Source organism: Ischnura elegans, chromosome 8, assembly GCF_921293095.1.
Source record: "Ischnura elegans chromosome 8, ioIscEleg1.1, whole genome shotgun sequence".
NCBI classification, from domain to species: Eukaryota; Metazoa; Arthropoda; class Insecta; order Odonata; family Coenagrionidae; genus Ischnura; species Ischnura elegans.
Window position 1 is genome coordinate 70,932,725 of NC_060253.1, and position 22,746 is coordinate 70,955,470.

At 35.9% G+C, this 22,746-nt stretch overlaps 1 protein-coding gene across 6 annotated transcripts in view; it reads right to left on the minus strand.

Annotated features, from left to right (window-relative positions):
- The window catches only part of LOC124163718 (calcitonin gene-related peptide type 1 receptor-like), a 510,985-nt gene that overhangs the window by 59,301 nt on the left and 428,938 nt on the right, over positions 1–22,746 (minus strand). For 5 of the 6 annotated variants that reach the window (XM_046540792.1, XM_046540791.1, XM_046540787.1 and 2 more), the window contains 3 exons: positions 8,291–8,461; positions 6,944–7,057; positions 67–173 (listed from right to left, as the gene is read on the minus strand). In XM_046540792.1, the coding sequence (XP_046396748.1) occupies positions 67–173; positions 6,944–7,057; positions 8,291–8,420 (351 nt within the window). In that variant the 5' untranslated portion in view covers positions 8,421–8,461. Of the gene's footprint in view, positions 1–66; positions 174–6,943; positions 7,058–8,290; positions 8,462–15,295; positions 15,363–22,746 lie in introns of those variants that run through there. The other variant, XM_046540789.1, reaches the window with a different exon arrangement.

Genomic DNA, 22,746 nt, shown 5'->3' on the forward strand with positions numbered 1-22,746 from the left:
ATTAATCATAGGTGAAAGGCGTCGTTTCAAAATTAGCGGAATATAGTCAAATGTAGTGGACGTTACCTTCAGATCCTCCTGGTCGACGCATGTTGTGTAGTTCGACCACGTTTTGTTGCTGGCAGGATGCAGGAACCACGTACCATCACTATTGCACACCCGGAAGGCTAGACCTCGGAGTAAAAATATAATATGTAAGTACCTAACATTAATTTTCTTAACCTTTCGGCCTGTAATTACTTTTTCGCTTATATTTTTGCCGTCAATTATTTAATTTATTAATTAATTTTCCTGCCATTATCAAATGGCAAAACGTTGGGTTAGGTTTAAAAAAATTAATATAATGTTATTCATTTATTAATATAACATTATTATTTCCTTAACTATTGTAAAGCTCTATGAACGGTTTGAAGGAAAAATGAATATTAAGTAGAATTTATAACCATTCAAATAAAATATTTTCATTTAATTTAATTTATTTTTAGTTGTGAAATCATAATTAACAGAAGAGAGATGCTTTTACGGTGAGAGAAGAAGCAAGTATCTAATTCAAAACGAGCTAAAACATGGTCATTAGGAAATTTTGTAAACAACAACACATACTGTAAAGAGCGCAGCTTATTACAATATTCAGGAAAGGAAATAAGGAAGAATGCAACAAAATGAAAATAAAGTTAATCACAAAATAGAATCTTGGAAAAAGGCCTGCACAATTCATAAGCACCCGTAATAACTACAGAAATAAAATAAATATTCAGCTGAATATTAAAGAAAGAAGTGAACTATGCAAAAGAACATATGAATTTTCAGATGATGCAAAATGGGCAATGAATACTATTTCACGAGCTATTTTTCACTTCAAACGTAGATTTTATTGATGAATTTCACAAGATGGCTTGGTACTTATTCTAAGTTTCTCAATTAGCGTCTAATTAGACTAATTATACGCTAAGATCCTTTACGGAATACCTCCTTAGCTTTTACCAGTGAAGCTGAATTTTAATCTAACAAATTTAGCGCTATAATAGTACCATGAAAGGTTTCGAGGACTCTTTGATCAGAAGCCCATAATTTTAACCTCAAGAATAACAATTTCCCATTGGGAAAATGTGCAAAAGGGAAAAAAGTTTGCAATCACTACATTAGCTAAAAGTCCTGTCACATACCTATGAATCCTACTCACTCCTTAAACTTCCCGATGAATTTTCTTCCTTATTGGTGATTTAACATTTTTAGTCCATCTCCGTAAGGTAAACTAATAGGCTGGATTGAATTTATGAAAAAATATCAGGTATTCATAGAAAGAATAAGGGAAAGAACACTTCCTCAAATGGCACTCTGTTATATAGCAATAAATTATTAAGATATATTAACTCTAAACGCATGAAATTCAGGTGAAAAAACAGCGAACTCTAATGCACATTTATAATAAGTACCAAAATAAAGAAATAGTAATGAGTACCAACAGTTACATCCTTGCGTCGCGTCCTCTAGGTGTCAACTTGACGCTTGGAATAATTGTCTAATGCCTACATTTTAGATGAAACTGGTCTAATATTACTTGTATCTAGTCGAACTGTTCCTAAAATCAATTTGAGATATGAAGTGAAACACTTTGCACTTCATATCTCATAATGGATCTCCACAAAGTATCTGCCTCATCCATCCAATTCATTCAAAAATCATTTCATTAAAAACGCGATGCATCATTTTTAACTGTGCTTGTGCACCTTCTGACAGGTTGCACCGAAGAAATTCAATTCTCCATCGTCCAATATCAATCTGCAACAGCGGCTGTTCCAAGAAATTGATATCCAATGCTACTCTAATAAAGTCTCCATCTATCACATTCTTTGAGCTCTGCATTCACCTGACCTTCGTTCACTATTCATCCACGCCCATTTATCGCTTTCGATCAATAATACTCAGAGTCTGCCTATGTTATGAAGATTATTTTATTTTATATATTAGTCCTACTCTTGTTACAATGAGAACCATATGTAGGGCATTTAATTCCAGTAATAATCCAACGCATGCCTGGTAAGGGAACTTCTACACCTTGAATATGTATGAAAATTAAAAAGGAGGAGCTAAAAACAAATATGGAAAGAAAAAGCATTTATTTACACGTAATGACAAGCGATTGATATTCAATACCTGGGTATTCAACAAAAATTAAACCAAGATTTGCTGAAAAAAATTCCTTGAAGAAAAATGCATAGAAAAATATCCAGTATTATACTTCAATAAAAACTGTGTATAATTGATCTGAATATAAGGAGGAAGTCATAAGGGGGAAGTATCATTCATGTCGAAATTTTTGCTTTTTCCTATAAAAAATGAAAGTTTTTCTATCTACCGTCATACATGGTCTAAGTGCCATTACAAGTACAAAAGTGCTTTCATGATAAATTTATTAATTTTAAAATACTTATCACTGAGGCTAATAAAATAATATTGCACTATGGGTAATTTATCCCGGTTATTTTTAAGTAAATAATTGCACATCAAACCTCGGTTATTTATTCTGTTCGTATTGTTAGTTGCAGTAAGATTTGATGAGCCAATTTGTTGAATTTTTCTCGAATATATCCTACTATATAAGCATCATAATAACTTATAAAAGTATATTTTAGATGAAGAAATGAAAAATGACCTTCCATTTACTCAAATGGTGAGATATTTTTGGGATGAACTAACTCAAACATAGATAAAATATTATGTATATTGAGACTTACGATTCCACAAAATTTTATTCACTTGCATTTGGTGATAATAAATACACCATTACGTTGAGCACGTTTTCAATTAATTTTCTGGTTGCAATACTTCCCTAAACAGCGATCTAAGTTAGAGTAAGTAGCATTACCAAATTCAGGCGAAACTCGCAGTAATCACGCCGTAATCAATAAAATTTGAGCAAGTCTTATGAATTCTATGCGGCATCATCACTGAGATTAAGGGGTATGTCATTAATCTACAAGCACAGGTGCGCGCGAAATATTTCCCAACTTTGATGAAATCATACAGGCGCAATGAGTAAGCTGGAAAATACCAAAGCAGAGGAGCGAAGTCACGTGATGTTGATTACATTGGCATCCTTCAGCGACGCCAATTGATGCTCCAGGTGAAATTTCATATCACGATCTCTCGAAACTTTATAGAACTTGGAGAGAATAGTAGCGTCAGTGATGCTTGGATTCTACGCTTAACTCAAACTTAATTAAAATTAAACCACATTTTTTGTTTCCATAACTCAAGATTAGGTGCAACTGGCATCAGCGCATTATAAATCCTTACTATATGAAGGAGGCATGAAATTAAAAAATAAATGAATGAGTTAGTGCGCCGTTGAAAATTCATAGCTCAATATTTCACGAGTTCCACTACACATAAATTATCTTACGCAGTATATATTCCGAAAAAAGTATGCATAGTATAAAAAGCATTCGCACCATTTAGACTGAGAATCAGAGAAATTCAACTTATTTGAATTTTATCACGTGTTCGAACAACAGGAAACGTCCTACTTTACTAGCATTAGGTATATTAAATGGCTAGCGAGAAAAATAGGTAGTTAATTTCGAGGGTAATCGAGGGGTGGTGATGCTTAGATTTCACGATAGACTTAAACTTAATTAAAAGTAGACCGCATTTTTAATTCCATAACTCAAGCTTGGGTGCAACTAGCTTGCTGCGTGATAAATCCTTTCTACATAAAGGAGGCATAAAATTTAAAAAAAATGAGAGAGGGAGTGCGCTGCTAAAAATCTGTAGCTACATATTTCACGATGCTCGCTGACTTATGAAATAGCTTTCGAAGTACATATTACGAAAAAGTATAAGGACATAACTTATCGATTGAGTTTGCTGAATAAAATTTCGAAAATTATGACATTCGAAGAAGTTCGGATTATTTAGTCTAAGTATAAAAGAAATTCTTTTTTTTTTCATTTCACCACCGGTTCGGACAAGAAGACTTCACTTCGCCTATAGAGAACACCAAGTAATTATTTTGACAAGCAATCCACATTTGAACGAGGCAAATAAGCTAAAAAAATTAACCTGATGCAAAGTATTCTCTTAAAAAATTCCCAATGCACCGGCAGAAAGGCAATGTGGTTTTATTAGTTACAAAGAAACGTAAAATAATGTCTTCATGTATCTAATTACTCGATGTGGTGGCACAACATTTAATTAAATAAGTGATAAATGCTCACTGCTTGATGAATAAAAGCAAAATATTTGTAAATTAATTGCTAAAGTTATTGTTTTCGAGATGAAAAAGACTCGTAGATAAATTGGCGCATTTAATACCTTAATAATGACAAAATAGGTACCTACTCAGCAAAAGTGATTAGGAAGAAGATCACTGATGGAACGTACTGCGAAATGGTTCATTAAGATTTTTATGATTTACTGCTCAAGAATACCTTTTAAGCTAAGTCAATACACTCGTAATAGGGCAGCACAAGTTATCCACAGCAATACCAATGGACATACTAGAATATTTCAGAGCTTTACAACGACCAAAACCCTGATTTCATAACCTCTCTGGCATATGTCAATCAATGACGCCTTCGGATTCGTCCCAATTGATTAGCCCATCGGGATAGCTTCAAATTAAATTTCTTCTTTGGAAAGGAAATACTAGCAAATGCGTGGTAGCTAACTCCTGATGCACAGCAATACATCTTACTGGCAAAATTGAAAACCGCTATCGTCCAAATACAACAAAAATATTAGTTTATATACCAAAATATTTAATAGCTTCAAATATCTTTATGATTCAATACCAACCACTCGCTCATAAGCAAAACACCACTCTGGCGTTTCATGCTGGAGCTTTGAAAAATTTCCAATGCCTTCTTTCAATTAGATCCATCAATTCTTCCACACCGCTTCTTAAGCAATGAAAAAGACTTTATTGATAAATGCATTCCTAAATTTGTACAAGGAAACATGACGAATTTCTTAAAATGTGCCACTTGGTCGGGCCTCCCTTAAGTATATTGAGTAAAATAGCTAAGTATTCGTTTATCTTAGGAATAAAACAATTGGCAGTGCTTGCCAGCACTGCAGCATAAGAGAAAGTGGGTCACTGGCTCCGATCGCTCAAGATGTAAGTGATGTGCCCTGAGGACATATCGTAACATCCAGAAATACCATTCGTCTCGATGCGTCAATACGCATTGGGAATGCCCAAGTGAGGTCCGTAACGACCGCCAAGGGAAAAGTGACACGGTTATTACACATGTCGCCTCAGAGGATGCATCATCCCCGTTTCACCGGTCATTTTCCATTGCGTAATACTTTTTAAAACTTACGCTATAACCATAAAAGTTTAAGGGCATAGGGAGTTGATGCTTATCAATATTTTCCTGAACTATCGATACGTGAATTTATCCGAGCATCTAAAATGTTAGAATTAAAAAATGAGCTGACAAGTTATAATCCTCACGGATGAGTTAACCCGTTACAACCCAATGTTGCTTCTAATTAATATCAAAAAGTATACATGTTCAACTATATTCAGGAAACATTCAAAATACGTGTTCTTTTGTTCTGGAAAGTTTGATGGAGAAATATGTAGCTGCCACAATAATTATCATTGAGTTGAAAGTTTTTCACATTTTTCTAACGACAAGTCTTGGAATTAAAATTCTCCCAGAAGCAGCTCTGGATTAGAAAGGGTTAACATTTTTAAGGCAGAGGTGAAAAAGGGTAAAACGTTCAAAAGCAGAAGTTTGCCGGTATCCTTAGCATTTAAATCTACCTTAGACATTTAGTCGAAGTTGACATTGATATTTGAGCCATAAGTATATGTTATTTGGGTTAACTTAATGCAATCTATAAATAATTGTTCAATATTAACTTAAAAATGTATAGGAATATAGCATTGTTGTTTTGAGTTATTAATCAAAGTGGCAAAGAACAAGTCGCGATTATGACGAAACACGACCGATTGAGCTGGGGCGATATATACACTTACAGGCAGCGGATTGTGAGCATATTTAAGCTGAGGGCCTTAAATTGTCTCAGAAAGCCCTAAACGTAAATGGATTCTGTTGAAAAATACTTCTACGCTTAAAATCTTGGATATGAGATTAGGGAAAAATCGTCGTGATTATTTTTTTGTGACCGCTCTTTTGATATTTTTTCGGTAAATCACAACTAGTTTTATGAGGTTAATTTACGCCAACCAATTATTTACCGAAGTTAATATAAATCGCACGATAGAAGAAAGAAAGCGTAATATTACATTAAATTGAATTTTTTAAAGTAAAACCTAATTTCAGTGTTATTTACAGCAAAATATAAGGATAGTTTAAATAATATGATTCTCTGACGGAGAAGTTAATCTCCTTGCACATATTATTTAAATTTCTCCTTAACAGTTTTGCATCACAAATTGTTAATGAGAGCTGCTATATTGCATATATTTAAGATCTAAAGACAATGCAATAAATATAAAAGAAATCCAGTAACCAGGAATTTGGGCCATCATACTTGATCAATTATTAAATATACGATTATATTTTTGCCCTTCACTGCACATTTCGATAAATTATACTTAAATAATACCAGATGGCTTAAAATGAAAAGTATGGTCCAAAAGATAAAAAAAGAAAATATCTATAGTAAAATAGAATAAATTTCATAATTCCAGACTCTATAATGACAGCCAGATACTAAGTTTTAACTCTCTAATGAATCTATCAATAGCTTACAGAAAACTCTAAAAATTGATTCTTATGATTCATAAGTTCGCAACATCATACAACGCATATAAGTTCGCAACATCGAGAACTTTGCTCGTAGTAGGATATGAGAGGCATGTAGCAAGGCACCAACGAGAAGATTTTACATACAAGCAAGGGCATGAAAAAGACAACAGTCGAGACAAAATTTTTTGCCATACGATATGAATCCTAATACTTACGATTGGGGTCAAATCCGTAGACAAAATAAGGGCAAGCGAAGGTCGCGTTCTCACCGGCAGGCGTAGCGTTTATACACGTCCATCCATCAAATTCTCTGGGACACCAGAGGCGATCTAGAAAAGATGAGAGCAAACACTTAATGCACGTTGCTCACCTAGCAGCACCGACACCCAAAGAAATAAATCATTTTTAAAGAAAATATTTTCGATGTAGGCGATTTTTATTAACTTTAAATTCAATTTTATACATTTTTCTCCGAAAACAGGGGAGTAAAAAATCGAAATGTGCATTGCATCATGTATAATGCACTTATCAACGTGAAAAATGTAATGGAAATGGAGAAGTTTGCTCGTAATAGGATAAAGTTTGGTGTTTTTAAAGATGAAGGAATAGATTTTTTCTAGGATTAAAGATTACGACAGAAAATAGGGCATACTTAGCTACATTTTACGTGGAAATGTGATTTAAATCAACAATACTAGAATATTATACGCTAATTTGTACAGCCTTAGTGGTTTGTGGGACCATTTAAAAAGTAATTATTTACAGCACTGCATTAGACATTCTCAGACAGCCGCGTTGAGTTGTGTCTTGCCTTTGCGGACCTAACGTTATAATGCGCCATGCATAATTGTTTTTGTCCTCACAACATTTTTATGTTCATGGAAAAACACATCTATACCAAGCTCAGTTTTCCATTGTGGCCAATAACTTGCAGATCTTCCAATGAAATTTATAAGAATCGAGAGAGAGAGAGTAACCAAGACCAACTAGTTTAGTGGAAGTGGCAAAAGTACAATTGAAGAAAAAGTTTTTAAGCCTTATGAAATTGGTTACCTCTAAACGGTTTACCTCTTAAAAGCGCTCACCGACTATGCTAAGACCGGGAATATACGTACGTAATAGGAGTTATTGGCAATTTACCGAAAAAGGCTAAAAAGGTTGAAGTAATGAATAGAGATGTTTTTGAATATACCAACTGGTAAATACCAATTTAATTTTGAATATGCGAAAAAATCAAAAATTACCCGTAAGTAGAACAAAATCGGAAGCATTATTTACACACCGTAACTTATAATAATTCAATGCAACATTAAAAATGTATACATTTTCAGATGCATTTCGGAAATATCTAAACTACGTATTATTTGGTGGTGTAAATTTTAATTACGAATTATTGTCTGACACAATAATTATGATTGAGTACCAAATTTTTAAGTTTTCATTATGATAAATCTTTAAATTTGATTCCTCTCAGAAGAAGCTCCGGATTAGAAAGGCTTAAGACGAATCGTTTACTCTCTCTCAATCTAAATTGATCTTTTGAAACCCTAAATCGCACTTACCATTTCCGTCGGCGATTCTGGTGTCCCAATAATCCTCCTCCGCGTCTCCGAGCGTCCCGTTACCTTCGCATTCCCGTCGCCTCTCTTCAATAATGTCATCGAGGGACCACTCTGGGTCCGCGTCGTCCATTTTCGCGCACTGCAGTGACCACGGAGGCTAAACGCCTACGCCTGTAAGCAGAAAACAAAGGATGCCACCTTATAGTAGTAATACTATTTATTATAGACTATTCCTTGGAGTAATAGGCTTCCACTTTTTTATCAGTAAAAAAAAACTTGTTCTGCCGACGTTTTCAATCTTTATATTTTCATTATCAAGGCATTATTTTGAGGATAACCAGCACCAATACTTCAAATTGACCAACGTTTCCTCTTCTATACCGGAGACCTCATCAGGGCTTATGATAACTTCAGCTAAAACTATTATTTCATGGAAAATATTTTTCATATAAATATTATAGACCTATTCCCCAAGAAACAGTCTAAGATTACAAAAAGGGACCAAAAAGAAAACTCATTCTAATATCATGAACATTAGGACGTTTCAATATCCTGGGAACGACCATTGAAACTTTGACTAACGCTAGAAGTCATACTTGGCAAAACATCAGAAATGCCTCTTAAATGCTAATGGGTTAGAGTTTAAAAATTTATGGGGCATAATTAAATAAGGAATAACAAATATCAATTCCTTGCTCCAATTAAGTCGCTCCGTTCTGCTCTTGATTCCACAGTACTTATGTTTACTCTGCATTGGACTGATATCCCACAATCCACTCTTTCGGGCTCCGCCGCAAATATCCGCAGGAGGATGCGAGCGATAAGAGGTTGTTCTGGTGGTATTCCAGGTATGACTACTACCTTTACTCGACGTTACAACGTTCTTTCTGAGGATGTTGAAATGTCGCGGCGTTTAAAATATTAGAATGAGTTTTATCCCTGATCACGATCACCGGAATTTTGAAGGCATTCATGCAAAACGTTTTTTGTTGTAACTGACACAAAATATTCGCTTGCAGCAACCACAGATAACTTTTAGAATGAAAGCCTTGAAAATGGAAAAATGAAATTCCTAAACGCTAGCCAAATGCGTTTCTTTGTATACCATAAAAAATAGAGACCTATGCTTAAGGAAATGTCGCAAAAATATAACAAGCAATCGGGGAGAAAACTCATTCTAATACGTATTATAAACGTCGCGACTGAGGGGTCTAAATAATCAACCAGTCATACCTCGTAAACCACGAGAAATGCTTCTTAAATGTTAATAAGTTATATGCTCAATTATCTTTTGGACATAAGGCGGCATCCATTTATTACGAGAGGGGGGAGGGAGGATCCTGGAAAGTAACACGTATTTTTTCATGTATGTACTGTAATTCTAGACTACAATCTTAGAAATCTTGAATACTAGTCTAAACTAATCTTAGCCAAAAATAATTGAAAAAATGTTTTTTTAATAAAACCAACGCAATGAAGAATAGATAACGTATTTACGCTGAAAATACGCATTTTGAACGATCTGACGTGAGATTAGGGGGAGGGGATCGAACTGACTCTCACAATATCTCATTAAGGGGGGAAGGGGTCAAATTCACGTAATTAATAGACGCCACCTAATGAAGAAAATATGAATAAATATTTTAAATGATAAAAAAATTCTGTTTCCCAGTTATGGTGCTATGCCTCGCTCCTGTGCCCTCGAATCCATAGTACTTATGTCCACTCTGGATTGGCCCACTCTATCCCACAGCGTGCTCTTTCGGGCTCGCCCGCAAATATCCGCGGGAGAGTGCGAGCGATAAGCGTGGAGTGCATTACGGCGAGTGGCACGAGGGCCCACATGGATAGGGGTTAAAGGGCACCGAAGGAGAGTGGTCGCAGTGCGATAGTGAGACGAGAAAGCGCTTGGGACGGATCCAAGGAAGACGTTCTTATTAATGGGAGAACAATTTGTACGTTTGGGGCTCAACGGAGTGCGGTCAGGCTTCCGCTCTCTCGACACAGGACTTCCTACAAAATGAATGGAGCAAAAAAAAAAACACTAGAGAGACATCCACCCACTCACTCAGTAATAAACCCGAAGGTTGGCGTGGGTAGAGCAAGAAGGGTCGGTAAAACGTTAGACCAAGCCATGGGAGTGTGACTTTCGCACATTTATGGAAGGGAAGCATTTCCTTTCCCTTGGCTTAGTGGCTGAGCGAAGGTTTTAGTAAGGGGGTACACAAAGAATTCATCGTGGATTTGAATCCAGAACCCATGGTCATTAGCCGAATATTGTACCCATTATGCTACGATGGCCCCAAGGCAATAAAAACCACTAATCTACAAATTTCCAACATAGACATTCGTGGCTCAACAACACAACAAAAATCGTTTATTCCACGAGTAGCATAACAACAGATATAAAATATACAACGAAAAAAATATACATACTCGTGGATCTGTTTAGGCTTTTGCCTCCTCAGCAAGAAAGTGATCGACTTATAAAGCGTTTTGGGGCTTCAAGTTCCCTCTGATTGGGTCTTCACCAGTAGGATTCGTCGGGAAAGGATAAGATATTTTTTCCTTTTCCTACATATATGAATCACGTTCGGTGAAAATCATTTCTTTTTGTTCGTAAAAGGCACATGTACAGCCGTCGCTAAGAAAGAGCGAGGAGACGTAGTTAGAAAAATAAATTCTGAGGGTGGGAGGGTTCACGTGGAAAGTGAATAAATACGTTTTGGTGAGAGATTATCTGGAGGTGGCACACATTTCCCCGTACCCCCAAACAATTTGACGGGATAATTAAACCCCTACACTCCCCCCTGAACGCTGCATCCCACCAGTTATGAGATGGAGATTCTGTCCAACCCCTGCTTTTGATTCAAGGTATTTCATACCCCATAGTTACTCCAAAAACTAATGACCCTGAAAATGGAATCAAAGTTGGTGAAAAAATGGTTGTTCCTCAGAGCTTGGTATATTTAAAGTATTTATTAGTTGAGTATAAATTCGTTTCAACCAAGTTAAGCATGAAAAAATAAGTTCATTCGCCTTACAGAGTTCTTTTTTTCCGATGTGCTCTGTTTGTTTCTGTTATCTGTCTCAAGATGTGATTCTCCGTCTCACAATGTTCCCTGCCACTGAATCTGCTAGGGCTAAAAATGTGGAACTATTTGAAATGTGAAACTTACTACTGCCGAAGGATGATGAACAAGCGCTTGGGAAAAGAATTCAGAAGTGGTAAGAGATGAATCGGAGTATGACTATTTTCATCACAGAATGGTCACATAATTGGGGAAAATTTTGAGGAAAAAGTCGAGCGCAGTCAGATCAAAGTCCTTAATGAGAAGAGTCTCTCGAATGGTCGCCCGAAGGTGAAAATAAGAAATTTTGGACACGAGAAGAAAGAGAATACATTAAATATGATTCATCTTTAAATACAATGTTACTGACTGATGGCTGTCATACAGTTTCGACCAATCAGCATAAGAGATTGAGAACAATATTTCTCACTGAAAAGGCATCTCACCTCTGCCCTTGAATGTGGTAAATATATAGACTGATTTGCTGTAGGTAATTCGTGAGAAAACTGTACTTAAATATTTCCTCTTTTATGTTCATCAGTTGGTCAAAGTCCGCCAATTTAGGCCATTGGATTGGATACCCTACTAACGCTTAGAATGCCAGCTGTTTCATTATTTATTTATATCCAATGATCCCAGATAACGTTAATTCCATTGCTTCTTTTTCTACAATGGCATAGTAAGAATTCCACACGTCCCATTGATTACTGGAAATCTGATTCATTCGCTGTTTCGAGAAAAACCTAAACTATGCCTTACACACGTAAACCAGCAGCCGTTTCAAGGCATAATTTCATTAAGTTTTGGAAGGATAGGGAACAGCAATTTTTACATTACATTACTATACATGAAAGACGTTTTCAGGGAAAGTTCTCACTGCTGTGTCATTCGTCATTAGAAAAAAAATCACGTGCTGAGAATCCTGAGGACTATTTCTGCAGTATCGATGACTGGAACCTCTAGTGTTGGAAATAGAAAGTGGGTATGGTAAAGAACGGAAGGGCCACTCTTTCGATTTCAGAATCACAAAAATTATGGAGACTCTGAGGAGAGAGCTTTTGAGGCAAAAGCACGAGACGGAGGGAAGAAGCAGTCGGATAGAAGTCTCTTAGGGGAGTGTGAAGGGATATTTGCCCGAAGGCGAGACTGCGAAGGGAGAACGAGAGGGAGAAGAAGAGAATTTGCCGGAATCTATCGAGGGTGTAAGGGAGGATACGACACATCTGCGGACGGAATGGGACTCAATTTTGTCGGGGAGCTGAGTGAACCGAGAATTGAGGAAGTAAGAGAGAGAGTGCTATGACATACGGGGAAGAATTGTTCCCGAGTGAGAAATGTGACGCCCTGATATGGACGGGAAAAACATTACGGACGTAATTTACGCATTGTTTTCTTGAGTAAATTAAAATAAATTGAAGCACGGACACTCATTAATGAAAAAGAAATGAATCCAACAAAATAATATTTAGTAAGAATGAATGAAGCTCTCTCTCAAAAACATTTTTTCAGGTGTACTAAAACAGGAGAATGTTTTTCTCTCGAAGTAAATAGTGGGGATTTGTTGCAATGATACAGTTGAACCATATAAATAGTTGGAAAAAGACAAAAGATAAACAATAAATAATTTATTTTGGTAATAATGTGTGCTTAAATGATACAGTTACACATTCTAGTTTCTTCTCCTTAGTCTCCAATGAGTTGTACAATAGGGACTCGCTCTACAGCCCAGATACGTCTCTCGATTTCAGGATACATATCTGAGATATATATTTTTCTTTGCACAGATTTAATCAGTTAAAAAATTCTGATAGTTTGAATTAAAGGGGGCGGTCTGATAGTATGCTTACTGGCGATGCGTAAATATTAACTAAATTATTTGGCTGTATCAAATGAAACTTGCATTGCACGCAAAGCTGGTTACGGGATATTGATATTGATAATTAAGATAGTGAAAATTGTGTATCATAATAAATGAAACATCTCTTTTCTGAAGCTTTTTTTGATACTATTTAAAGTTATTACTTTACAAAAATAATAAAAATAAAACCCAAATCAGCATGGTAACGTTTCAAAGGCATTAAAATGTTTTGAAAATGCTTGACATCGTAATCAGTTGATCATTTTTTTAGTTTTTAACACAATAGTGTTTTAAAAAACTGTACCTGTGGTCATCAAGTTAACTCTTTAACATTTTATTTGATAGCGTAGCTAGTAAACTGAAGTTATTTCGAGGTACATCACACACCTGATCACTTAATTCAAGCAATAATTTTTGGACCTATATCATCAAGAAGGGATTTGGTTTCACTATACACCGCCCGCCATTGATCATCCTTCGGTAAGGAACACTAAATTGAGCATCCGATTGAGTGAGGAATGCGGTTGTAAGTTCTTTATTTGGCACATAATGGCTGTAAAATTTGTAATAGGACCATAAACTCGTTAAAGTTTCAAGGATATCAAAAATGTTTGAAAAAATTTGAAATCATGCTGTTTTAACTAATTTTCGGTTTTCATTACAATGGGGTTGGAAATATATGTGCCTGTACTCATCAAGTTAGCACTTATTTCTCACTTCAACGAGATTTTATTTCTTAGCGTGGTAATGTGAAGGTATTTTGAGGAACATCTCACATTAGTAAATGAATAATTACTAACTACATCATTAGGCTGTATAAAATGTATCTTGCGTTCCACGCAAACATGGATACGAGGTATTTAATCAGTAAATTACTGTATTTTATTTGAGCACTCATAACGATGCCACTTGTGGAAACACCATTCGCGTCATTTGAGCAATCAATTTTGGATCTATGCTCCATCAAGGATTAAGATATTTGGTTCCACTATGCGTTGCCCGCCATATTGAAACGGTAGGAGGGAGACAGAGGTGGGGAGGGGAAGGTGAAGTAGAGCACCAAGGAGAAACAAGGGCCCAAGAGAGACAGAGAAAGAGAGAGAGAGAGGCACTTGATGAATGCAGCAGGTGGAGTGGGCTGCAATTCACGGTGAAGGAGAATGGACCGCGACATTTTTCTCCGGCGACAGGGAACGGAGCGGGGGAATTAGCGGCAGATTAAAGGAGAAGTGCGTTGCATTCATCAGCCACAATGCGCACTGGAGCGACACTGTCCCCCGGCGAACGACGAACGACGACTGAAGTTGAGAATGAAGCATGACGAGTGCAGTTCCAGGAGAATCATTAGTAAAAGCTGCAAGCTATGAAATACAAGTGAATGCACGATCAGTCGACGAGGGATGCTCTCTGAATAAAAAGGACGGAGAAATAAAAATTCCGAAAGTTTCTGCATTAGAGTAGGTTGAGATCAACTTTCCATACGCATGATATTCAAATTTATACAACGAAGAAAAAAATATATGCAAAAAATATGGAAATCATTATAAATGATCTTGCCAAAGCATTACAGGAATGCACTGCAGTTAGCATGAGCAAAGAGAGTTAGTCAGAGACTCATTTGGCTTTAAGAACTACCAATGTTAACTATTTCATTTGTAGAATGGTAGAAAGGAGTGCATTATTGCTAACTAAATGCTATAATTATCAATCTCTTTCGGGAAAAAAAATATTTAAAGTATTCGAAGCTATTGGTTCATACACAAAGAGCTTTAATCAGCTCAGTAACTTCTCACATATTTTCAAAATATTCATAAAAAATATTAATGAAAAATTATTTAATTGATATGCTATTTCTTTTATCCAGCTTGTTATTAAATAGGTTGTGACTGCCATGAGCTTGAGTGTATAAAGACTTTACAGACTTAGGCAACGTATTCTAGAGGCAATTGGTGTTTTCTCCCCCTTTAAAATTTTCAAAATAGAAAAATCAATACCCTATATAACCCTTGTAAAATTCAAGCATTAAGAAGGAAATAATGAGCACGAGAGGTAAAATAATAAAAATATGACACTCACGAGTGGTATTGATGTATAAGAAATTTATAAGATTTCTAGGGGACCGTCATCGCTGGGATGAGTTTCCCGTAAAAAAATAGATACATTAAAATCAATATTGTAAAATATCTGAAAACAGCTGCTAACATAAAATAATAATTCAATCATAGAAATCCTTGGCAACGCTTCATCACTAAGACACAGCCTGCAGACTGAATTTGATTAAGTTTGCGATATCAAAGGCAGATTTACCACCAATATTTAAAACCTCCTTAGTAGTAAAATGCCAATTGATGTTGGAACTCAGCTGGGACTCAAATCGTATTCCTAAACTAATCGGCAGAAGTCCCAACTTCGTTATGATCACTCACCTTCTACTGACTGCAATGAAGTTTTTTCTCTATTTACTCTAATTACTATTACTAACTATAACAAATAATACTACTCTACTATGTTGAAGAGAGAAAAGGGTTGCTGACGATCTTCAAAAGGTTACCCGGGCAACGTCTTAGTTGAAGATATCGGCGGGGCTACACGTGAAAATATAATCTCTATACAAAAAGGAATAAGGTGAAACAACTAAACAAGAATACAGTAAATGAAATGGTTTAATAATTCTATCTCAATCCAGAGTAATACCATGATTTATTCAATGAAGACTTTAGACGCTGAAATACATTGATATCAAATGAAAATAATAAAGACTGCCCTAAATATGGTCTCATTGAGCCATTAACGAGGTCAAAATCCATGATGCAGCTTAAAGAGAATGGAAGAAAATTTGGGCACTAAAAATGGGTTGGGGCAATAATACAGAGCCAAAGGATTACTGCTGAAACCCGTTTACGACAGTAAATCACATTACTTGATACATAGCATGAGCCAAATCCTGCAGGATGATGAATTTATGGTTTAATTTCGGTTGAACAAGTTTAAAAATCGATTATCACTCGAATAAACTCAATTTAAAATATAATATAACCATCTTTTTAAAATTATACATTAATTTCAATAAAATTGAAATGTACACACTGAAAATTACAGGAAAATAATGGTGAGACCACTGATCCTAAAATTTGAAAAATTTCGGTACGTATTCCGGTATCATTATTTGATTGCTAAATAATTAATACGCACCACTTTAAATTGGAACAGAATTCGTGTTATCTGGTACAAGTACATTGTTCTATTGGTGCACGACTCTCATTTTTGAGCGATTCTGGGTTTCTTATACCGGAAAAATCCAGCTTGTATGGGCATGCCTCCGGATTTAAGAGAGGCCTTCCCAAACCAGTAAATAAAATTATACTCAAGCTGCTATAAGCACTTTCCTGTGCCCATAAAGGCACTGTAATGAGAACTTAAAGACATTCTTACATATTTATTCCCACAAAAAGCTCATTTTATTCAGGCAGAAATTGATTAAATACCATAAAACAGTTTTCAAGACGAGTGATGGTTCTAAAAATCGCTTGAAATCCGCGTAAACGTGTTCGTGATCTTCAAAAGCATATGTCAAATATATTTACTATCATTAGGGCTGGTGTCCCGACAAAATTGTAAAACATGATCTTGTTACTGCGAGGCTGCGATAGTGAACAAGATAGACGCTGCGCGTTAGTTTCATGAGATTATTCGCGTTATCAATAAAGCCAAATTAGAAATCGATCTAATTTCATTCACATGATCATTCGGAAAATTCACTAATTTCTCCGTTTAAAACGGTGAATGAATTTCATTCCTATGATCATTTGTATGAACTTGTGCAAGGTCATTGATCGGCTCTGAGAATGGCACACACGAAAATTTCATGAAAATGAGTTTAACGTCGTTTCTGGGTAGAACCTCCGTAAATATGGAGAACCCATCCTTATCATCAAAGAGAATGGCACAGGCTATACACTACGCCCTTTGGTCGAAGCGGAAACTTGTAGACTAAAACGATTTCGGTGTTTACCGGAAGATGGGCGTAAATCTTCGGGTTACCCGCCCTCGGGCGGAATCCTCCAGGAATAGATATCGATCCATGGTAAACAATTGACTGCCCCGAAACAAATGAATTCGACTCCTCTAGAATGCACTATGGCATATCAGAAGCGAGTTTTCACGCTGTAGCGTACATATTAAAGTTCGTAACCTCTTCATTACCGGCTGTTACCGAAATTTTCCAGTTGATGAGTTATAATAGTTGAAACTTTTGAATTGCTATCCTATAAAGATACCACTTATTTGATATTACTACTACTTAAAGCACGGTAAAAATAGTTATCTTCATCATTTTTGGTGGTATTTGCTTGCTATTTGAAGTATATTCTGCACTTTTTTTTGTTCTGAATATGTTGAAATAGGTAAAAACAGCCTAGATATGAAATATGATTTAATGCCTTCCCGGCGAATAATGTGGGTAAACTTTTCTCGGGATTCCCACCGGGCGGAATTTTAATGTTTTAATGTTTAATGGAATGGAATGTTTTAATATCGGCCAACGTTTCAAGTACCGTCTCGGCACTCATCTTCAGGGCTGAAGATGAGTGCCGAGACGGTACTTGAAACGTTGGCCGATATTAAAACATTAACCCGGTGGGAATCCCGAGAAAAGTTTACCCACAGCCTAGAAATGTTTTACAACTGTGTAACAGTGAGCAGTGTTAGTTATTTTATTATTATCAAGGGCAAAGATAGATCCAGGGAAGACTGTATGGATGTGTGCATAGGTTCAAGCAATAATTAAAACGTCTTTTTTTCTTTCTATTGATTTAAAAATCCTGAGTCTATTAATGATACATTAACGTTTTAAAATTTTGCCCCGAGATTTTTACAGTTTAACAGAATAAAGTGTTATAAAATATCATGAGGGATAAGGTTAAATGCGAGAAAGATTTGCTAGGATTATTGACCCAGATTTTCTATTCAGATATAACGGTAAGTATTTTTAATCTTTATACGGTACTTCTCGGAAAAGTTTCTAAGTTTCCATCCCTCACGAACTTTCACGAGTTTCAACTGCGGACAACGAGCAAGAACTACCTACTTCAAACCACTTTGGGAGGAACTGATCACGAATTTTACACAAGAAGATTTTCTAGTCGGCCATTGAATACTTTGTCAGCCACAATGCATTTAAATGTGCTTACTACAGTCGCCAGTCGAGACGCTGATGGTGGAGATATCCGATTTTCGCGGAGAAATAAATTGTAATGAGAGCTTCTAACCGGTATATTTTCTACCAGCAGGTCACCCGGCGTTGCTCGGGAAGGATATTGTGAAACTTGGAACTTGGATTTCATGATCATATAGGATTTTTAGGTTATCTCTTTGATTTGAGGTTTTTCTACCCGCCCGGTGGTTTGATGAGAGGTTTGCCTATCCGGCTGTATGTCCAGCCTCAGTAACTGTATGACGTGACGTAACATAGAGCAAAGAGAAAAATACTCAAAGGATGCGTTGCACCCAATCAAAAGTAGCAATACAGTGTTTGAAAGTATGAGTTGCACTAACTTATGTCGCAATCCGTTGAGCCATATGGTAACGCAAAGCTGATAGGCAAACATACTTCCTATTTTAGATGTATAGATAGATATACTGCTATGAACTGTTATATATACATATTCAGGTCCACTTTACAATTTTGCGTATTATTCCTCACGATTTTAAACGCTAAAGTACAAATATTGAGGCTAAATGGATCGCTCTTTACTTATTGCTGCGCTGCGGATACTTTCAACAACTGATTAAAAAGCCATCGAAGAAGCAACATGAATCAAGCTTCTAAGAGACGGTCTGGGGCCTCCTCAACATAGTCATGCTGCCACTGATAAAGATATTAAAGATGATGGAAATTACTGGTATCAAATTTATTATTTAATGTCATAAGTCTTAACTCTTTATGAGTGTTTGAAATGAAACCAAATATTGTGAGTATGGTAATTTCTGTGGTACGATACAAAGTGAAGTTATCACCGAAAATCACAGTGCCTTATCCTAGAAATAAGCCGGAGAATTTTATGCCATGATAAATATATATAATTGTTATAATAATGCGGGGATGAGGTTCTATTAATTTGTTTTGGTTTGTAATACTAACTGACACAGCGGAGTGGCACAATTGTAGTGTATTTCAGCAAAGTCAAATTGTACTGTAAAAGGACGTAAGCAGTAAAAATTTAAAGGTAAAAAGAAAGTCTTAATTAAGCGTTGAAAATGAAAATACAAAGAATACTTACCAGTCACTCTTAAATAATTATCATTTAATAGTATTATTGAATTCTCCCATAATTTCTTTTCCCTCCCTGAACAAAAAAAACTTTCTTATGCCTTTCTCAATGGTATAGCCACCTTATTTGAGGGATAGGTACTCAATGAATAAAGTCTGAGATTTCACAAAACCAAAGTTATGTTATCGTACCTCCAACCACACCTCTAACTGGGATATTTAAAGTTCAAAATAAAGATGGCTGCACAAATCGTGGTAGGTAGTTTTAGAATTTCAGCGACAAACCTCCCTTAGGCAAATTACCCGTCATCATCTTTCGGTGGCAGTGAACTCAGCCATCAATTAGCCCCGACATGAACTTGAGAAAGCTTCAGCACTGTCGCGAGTAATGCGATGCTATGAAAAATAGAGTAAAACATCAGACCAAAGCGTGCATATCCAATTTGCCCATCTTATTCTGTGTTGAGGGTAACCTTAAACCACCGGCACTCGCAAGGGATCTCGACTCAGGATTAAGATGAGGTATGAAAAGACTGGGTGAAGGGAGAGAACAAAACACTGTCAAGCTGCGAAGCGAGGGTAGAGGAGATAAGAGACAAGGGTTGAAGGGAAGCGGAACTGAGCGTTGACTCGCCTTCAAAAACACGTGGGATAAGGTGAAAGTGGATATTGCCTCTAGAGGACCAAATTTCAACATTACATCGTGAAAAAATTCAAGCAATATAATTAAAATTATGAAAACTCATTATATTTAAATTTTACATATATATGAAACTAAAAAAAAATAACAATATCAGCAACGCATCGGGAATAAATTATATCAACAGAAATAAAATCATAGATACTCATTAAAATTTAATTATACTAACTTATTAAACTATACAAGAAGTAAAATTTTCCCAATGAGTGAATATTAAATAATTTTCGAGCCTCGGTAGAAATATCGGTTAACAAAGTTCGCAAATAGATTTTGAACGTTTCCACTCCTTTTAAGCGATTTGAGTTTACTCAATAAGGATTACAATAAATAACTCTTGGAGGTATGAGTATAACTAATTTATAAGAGACCAAGTAATATTCTTAAATAAAAAATACAACCTCTGTTGAAAAAGGTAAAATCAAGATATAATGGATATTCGCCACTGAGTAGCATTTACTGACCCTTCACCAGTGTGGTATTTAGTTTGTAATAATAATTTATAATATCATTACCCAGTAATTATCTTGTTAGAGAAACAGTAAAATCAATAAATAGATAAATACGAGAGCTTCCAAAACCCAAAATTTATTTTCTCCGACCTTCGGCCATACCTCTAACAAGAAGATTAAATAGGGGGAAGAGATCACTGTACCACCCGGGATATGTGAAAACTTGATGGAATCGAATCAGAGTGTTTGCTTAATTGCCGAATTCTCATCCAATGGGCTCGAGAACTAATGCCGGCGGGGATGGTTAAAATATAGAAAGTGTCTGATTCTCACTTACATTCCTAATTAGTTAGAAGATAACTTATAGCTCAGTGCTTGTTTTGCAGGATGACACATTAAACGGTGATGCACTCGACGCCCTTCCATCTACACCATCGCCAAAGGTAGATGAAATTCAGTCTCCACGTAACTGAGAGCCTAATTTAAATGTATTTATAACCAGGTAATAATCTTCGATAATAATTCACCAAAGATATTCCGTGGCAAAGACAATACTGGATTATCATAAAATAATGCTACGGTGCTGAACACGGTTTATGAAAACATAATTACTTACAGTTTATGTATTTTTTCGAATTTGTCGTCCAAAACACTTTCTTTCGTAATTGATACATTTCAGTACGTACTCCTTTATCCGCTTGACAAGAGAGAAACCCGGCGTCGACATTAGCCTACCCCTTAACCCTTAGGTGCACGCGCCCGCAAGTATAGCGCCAGTGCACGCTAGCGGCTTTATTGCCGCAATTTTACATTTTTGATTTTCCCAAGTTTGCATTTAAATTTGAGGGTGTTTTAACGTATTTGGGTAAATTCTAATAAATAAAAGCACTTAAAATATTTTTCCCATTCGTTTATAAACAAAAATAATGACATAATTATGTGCAAATTTCTTGATAAATACTTCGATTTTTCTAAAGGAATTGCAGACGACAATCTAGTCACTATAAAGTAAAAAAAAAACACACGCAAAAAAGGAAATGGATATGCCAAATCGTTACTACAATCATTTAAATTTTAAAAATAACAAACTATGCAAGCAAAATTAATTTTTCATTTTTTTCATCCTTATTGGCCATCACTGCCTCTGAAATGACATTCGTTACATTTTTCAATGCATGAGGAACGATTATTGCATATAAATAAAAAACATTCGTATATTTACCGTCTCATAATTTTTACATTTTTCACGTGTAAAACAATGACCCGCCCTACATTGAGGTTCATGTGCAGAAGCAGATAATTCAGGAATTTTCCTAAGTCTCACTGCTAGAAAAGCCTGTGTGTCTGCTGGAAGAGTACCTTTTTTCACCCTGGACTTGAAATGTTCATCTACAAGGCTAAACGTGAGAGCTTCCATGAACTCCATTCTTGGACTTCGATGGATTTTTTTCAAAATTCTTAGCTACAAAAATCACGTGGTCGCTAAGAGTAGCCATATAAAAAAACCGGAGAAATTGTGATAGAGGCCACCTTCGTGTTCGTCTTGAAGGGGAGTAATTAACACACTTCTGGTCCACAGAATCGACACCTCCCTTGGTTGAGTTGTAGTTCAGGATCATTTCAGGTTTTACAGTTCGTTTCGATGTCCTCTTTGCAGTGCAACGTAGAAAGCACTTCAAAAGAATTTCACATTTTTTTCGTTTAGTGCAGTACGAAACAAGAGTTCAGGTATCCTGGAAACCAAGAAATGAAGTTGCAGCCTATCGAATTTTACAGGGTAGAAACTCTCTGTGGTTTTAAGGATTTTTTTCATGGTACCTAATAAAGTTAGACCATTTTATAGAAAATAAATGACTAAATCAAGACTTGAATAGTAATGTTTTGCTGTTATTTTCCCATTCGAATTCATTCTATTCCAAACGCTGTTCTGCAAATCATCATGCCTGTTCCATCTGTTTTACAAGCTCCTCTAGCATCTGCCTTCCAACTTTTATTTACAGAGAGAGTGTATTTAATTCCAAATAAAGATATTATTTCTATACGAGAAGTGGTGATGCAACCTCTGATTCTCGAGTACACATGAGATGACATTTATCCTTCAATATAAAAG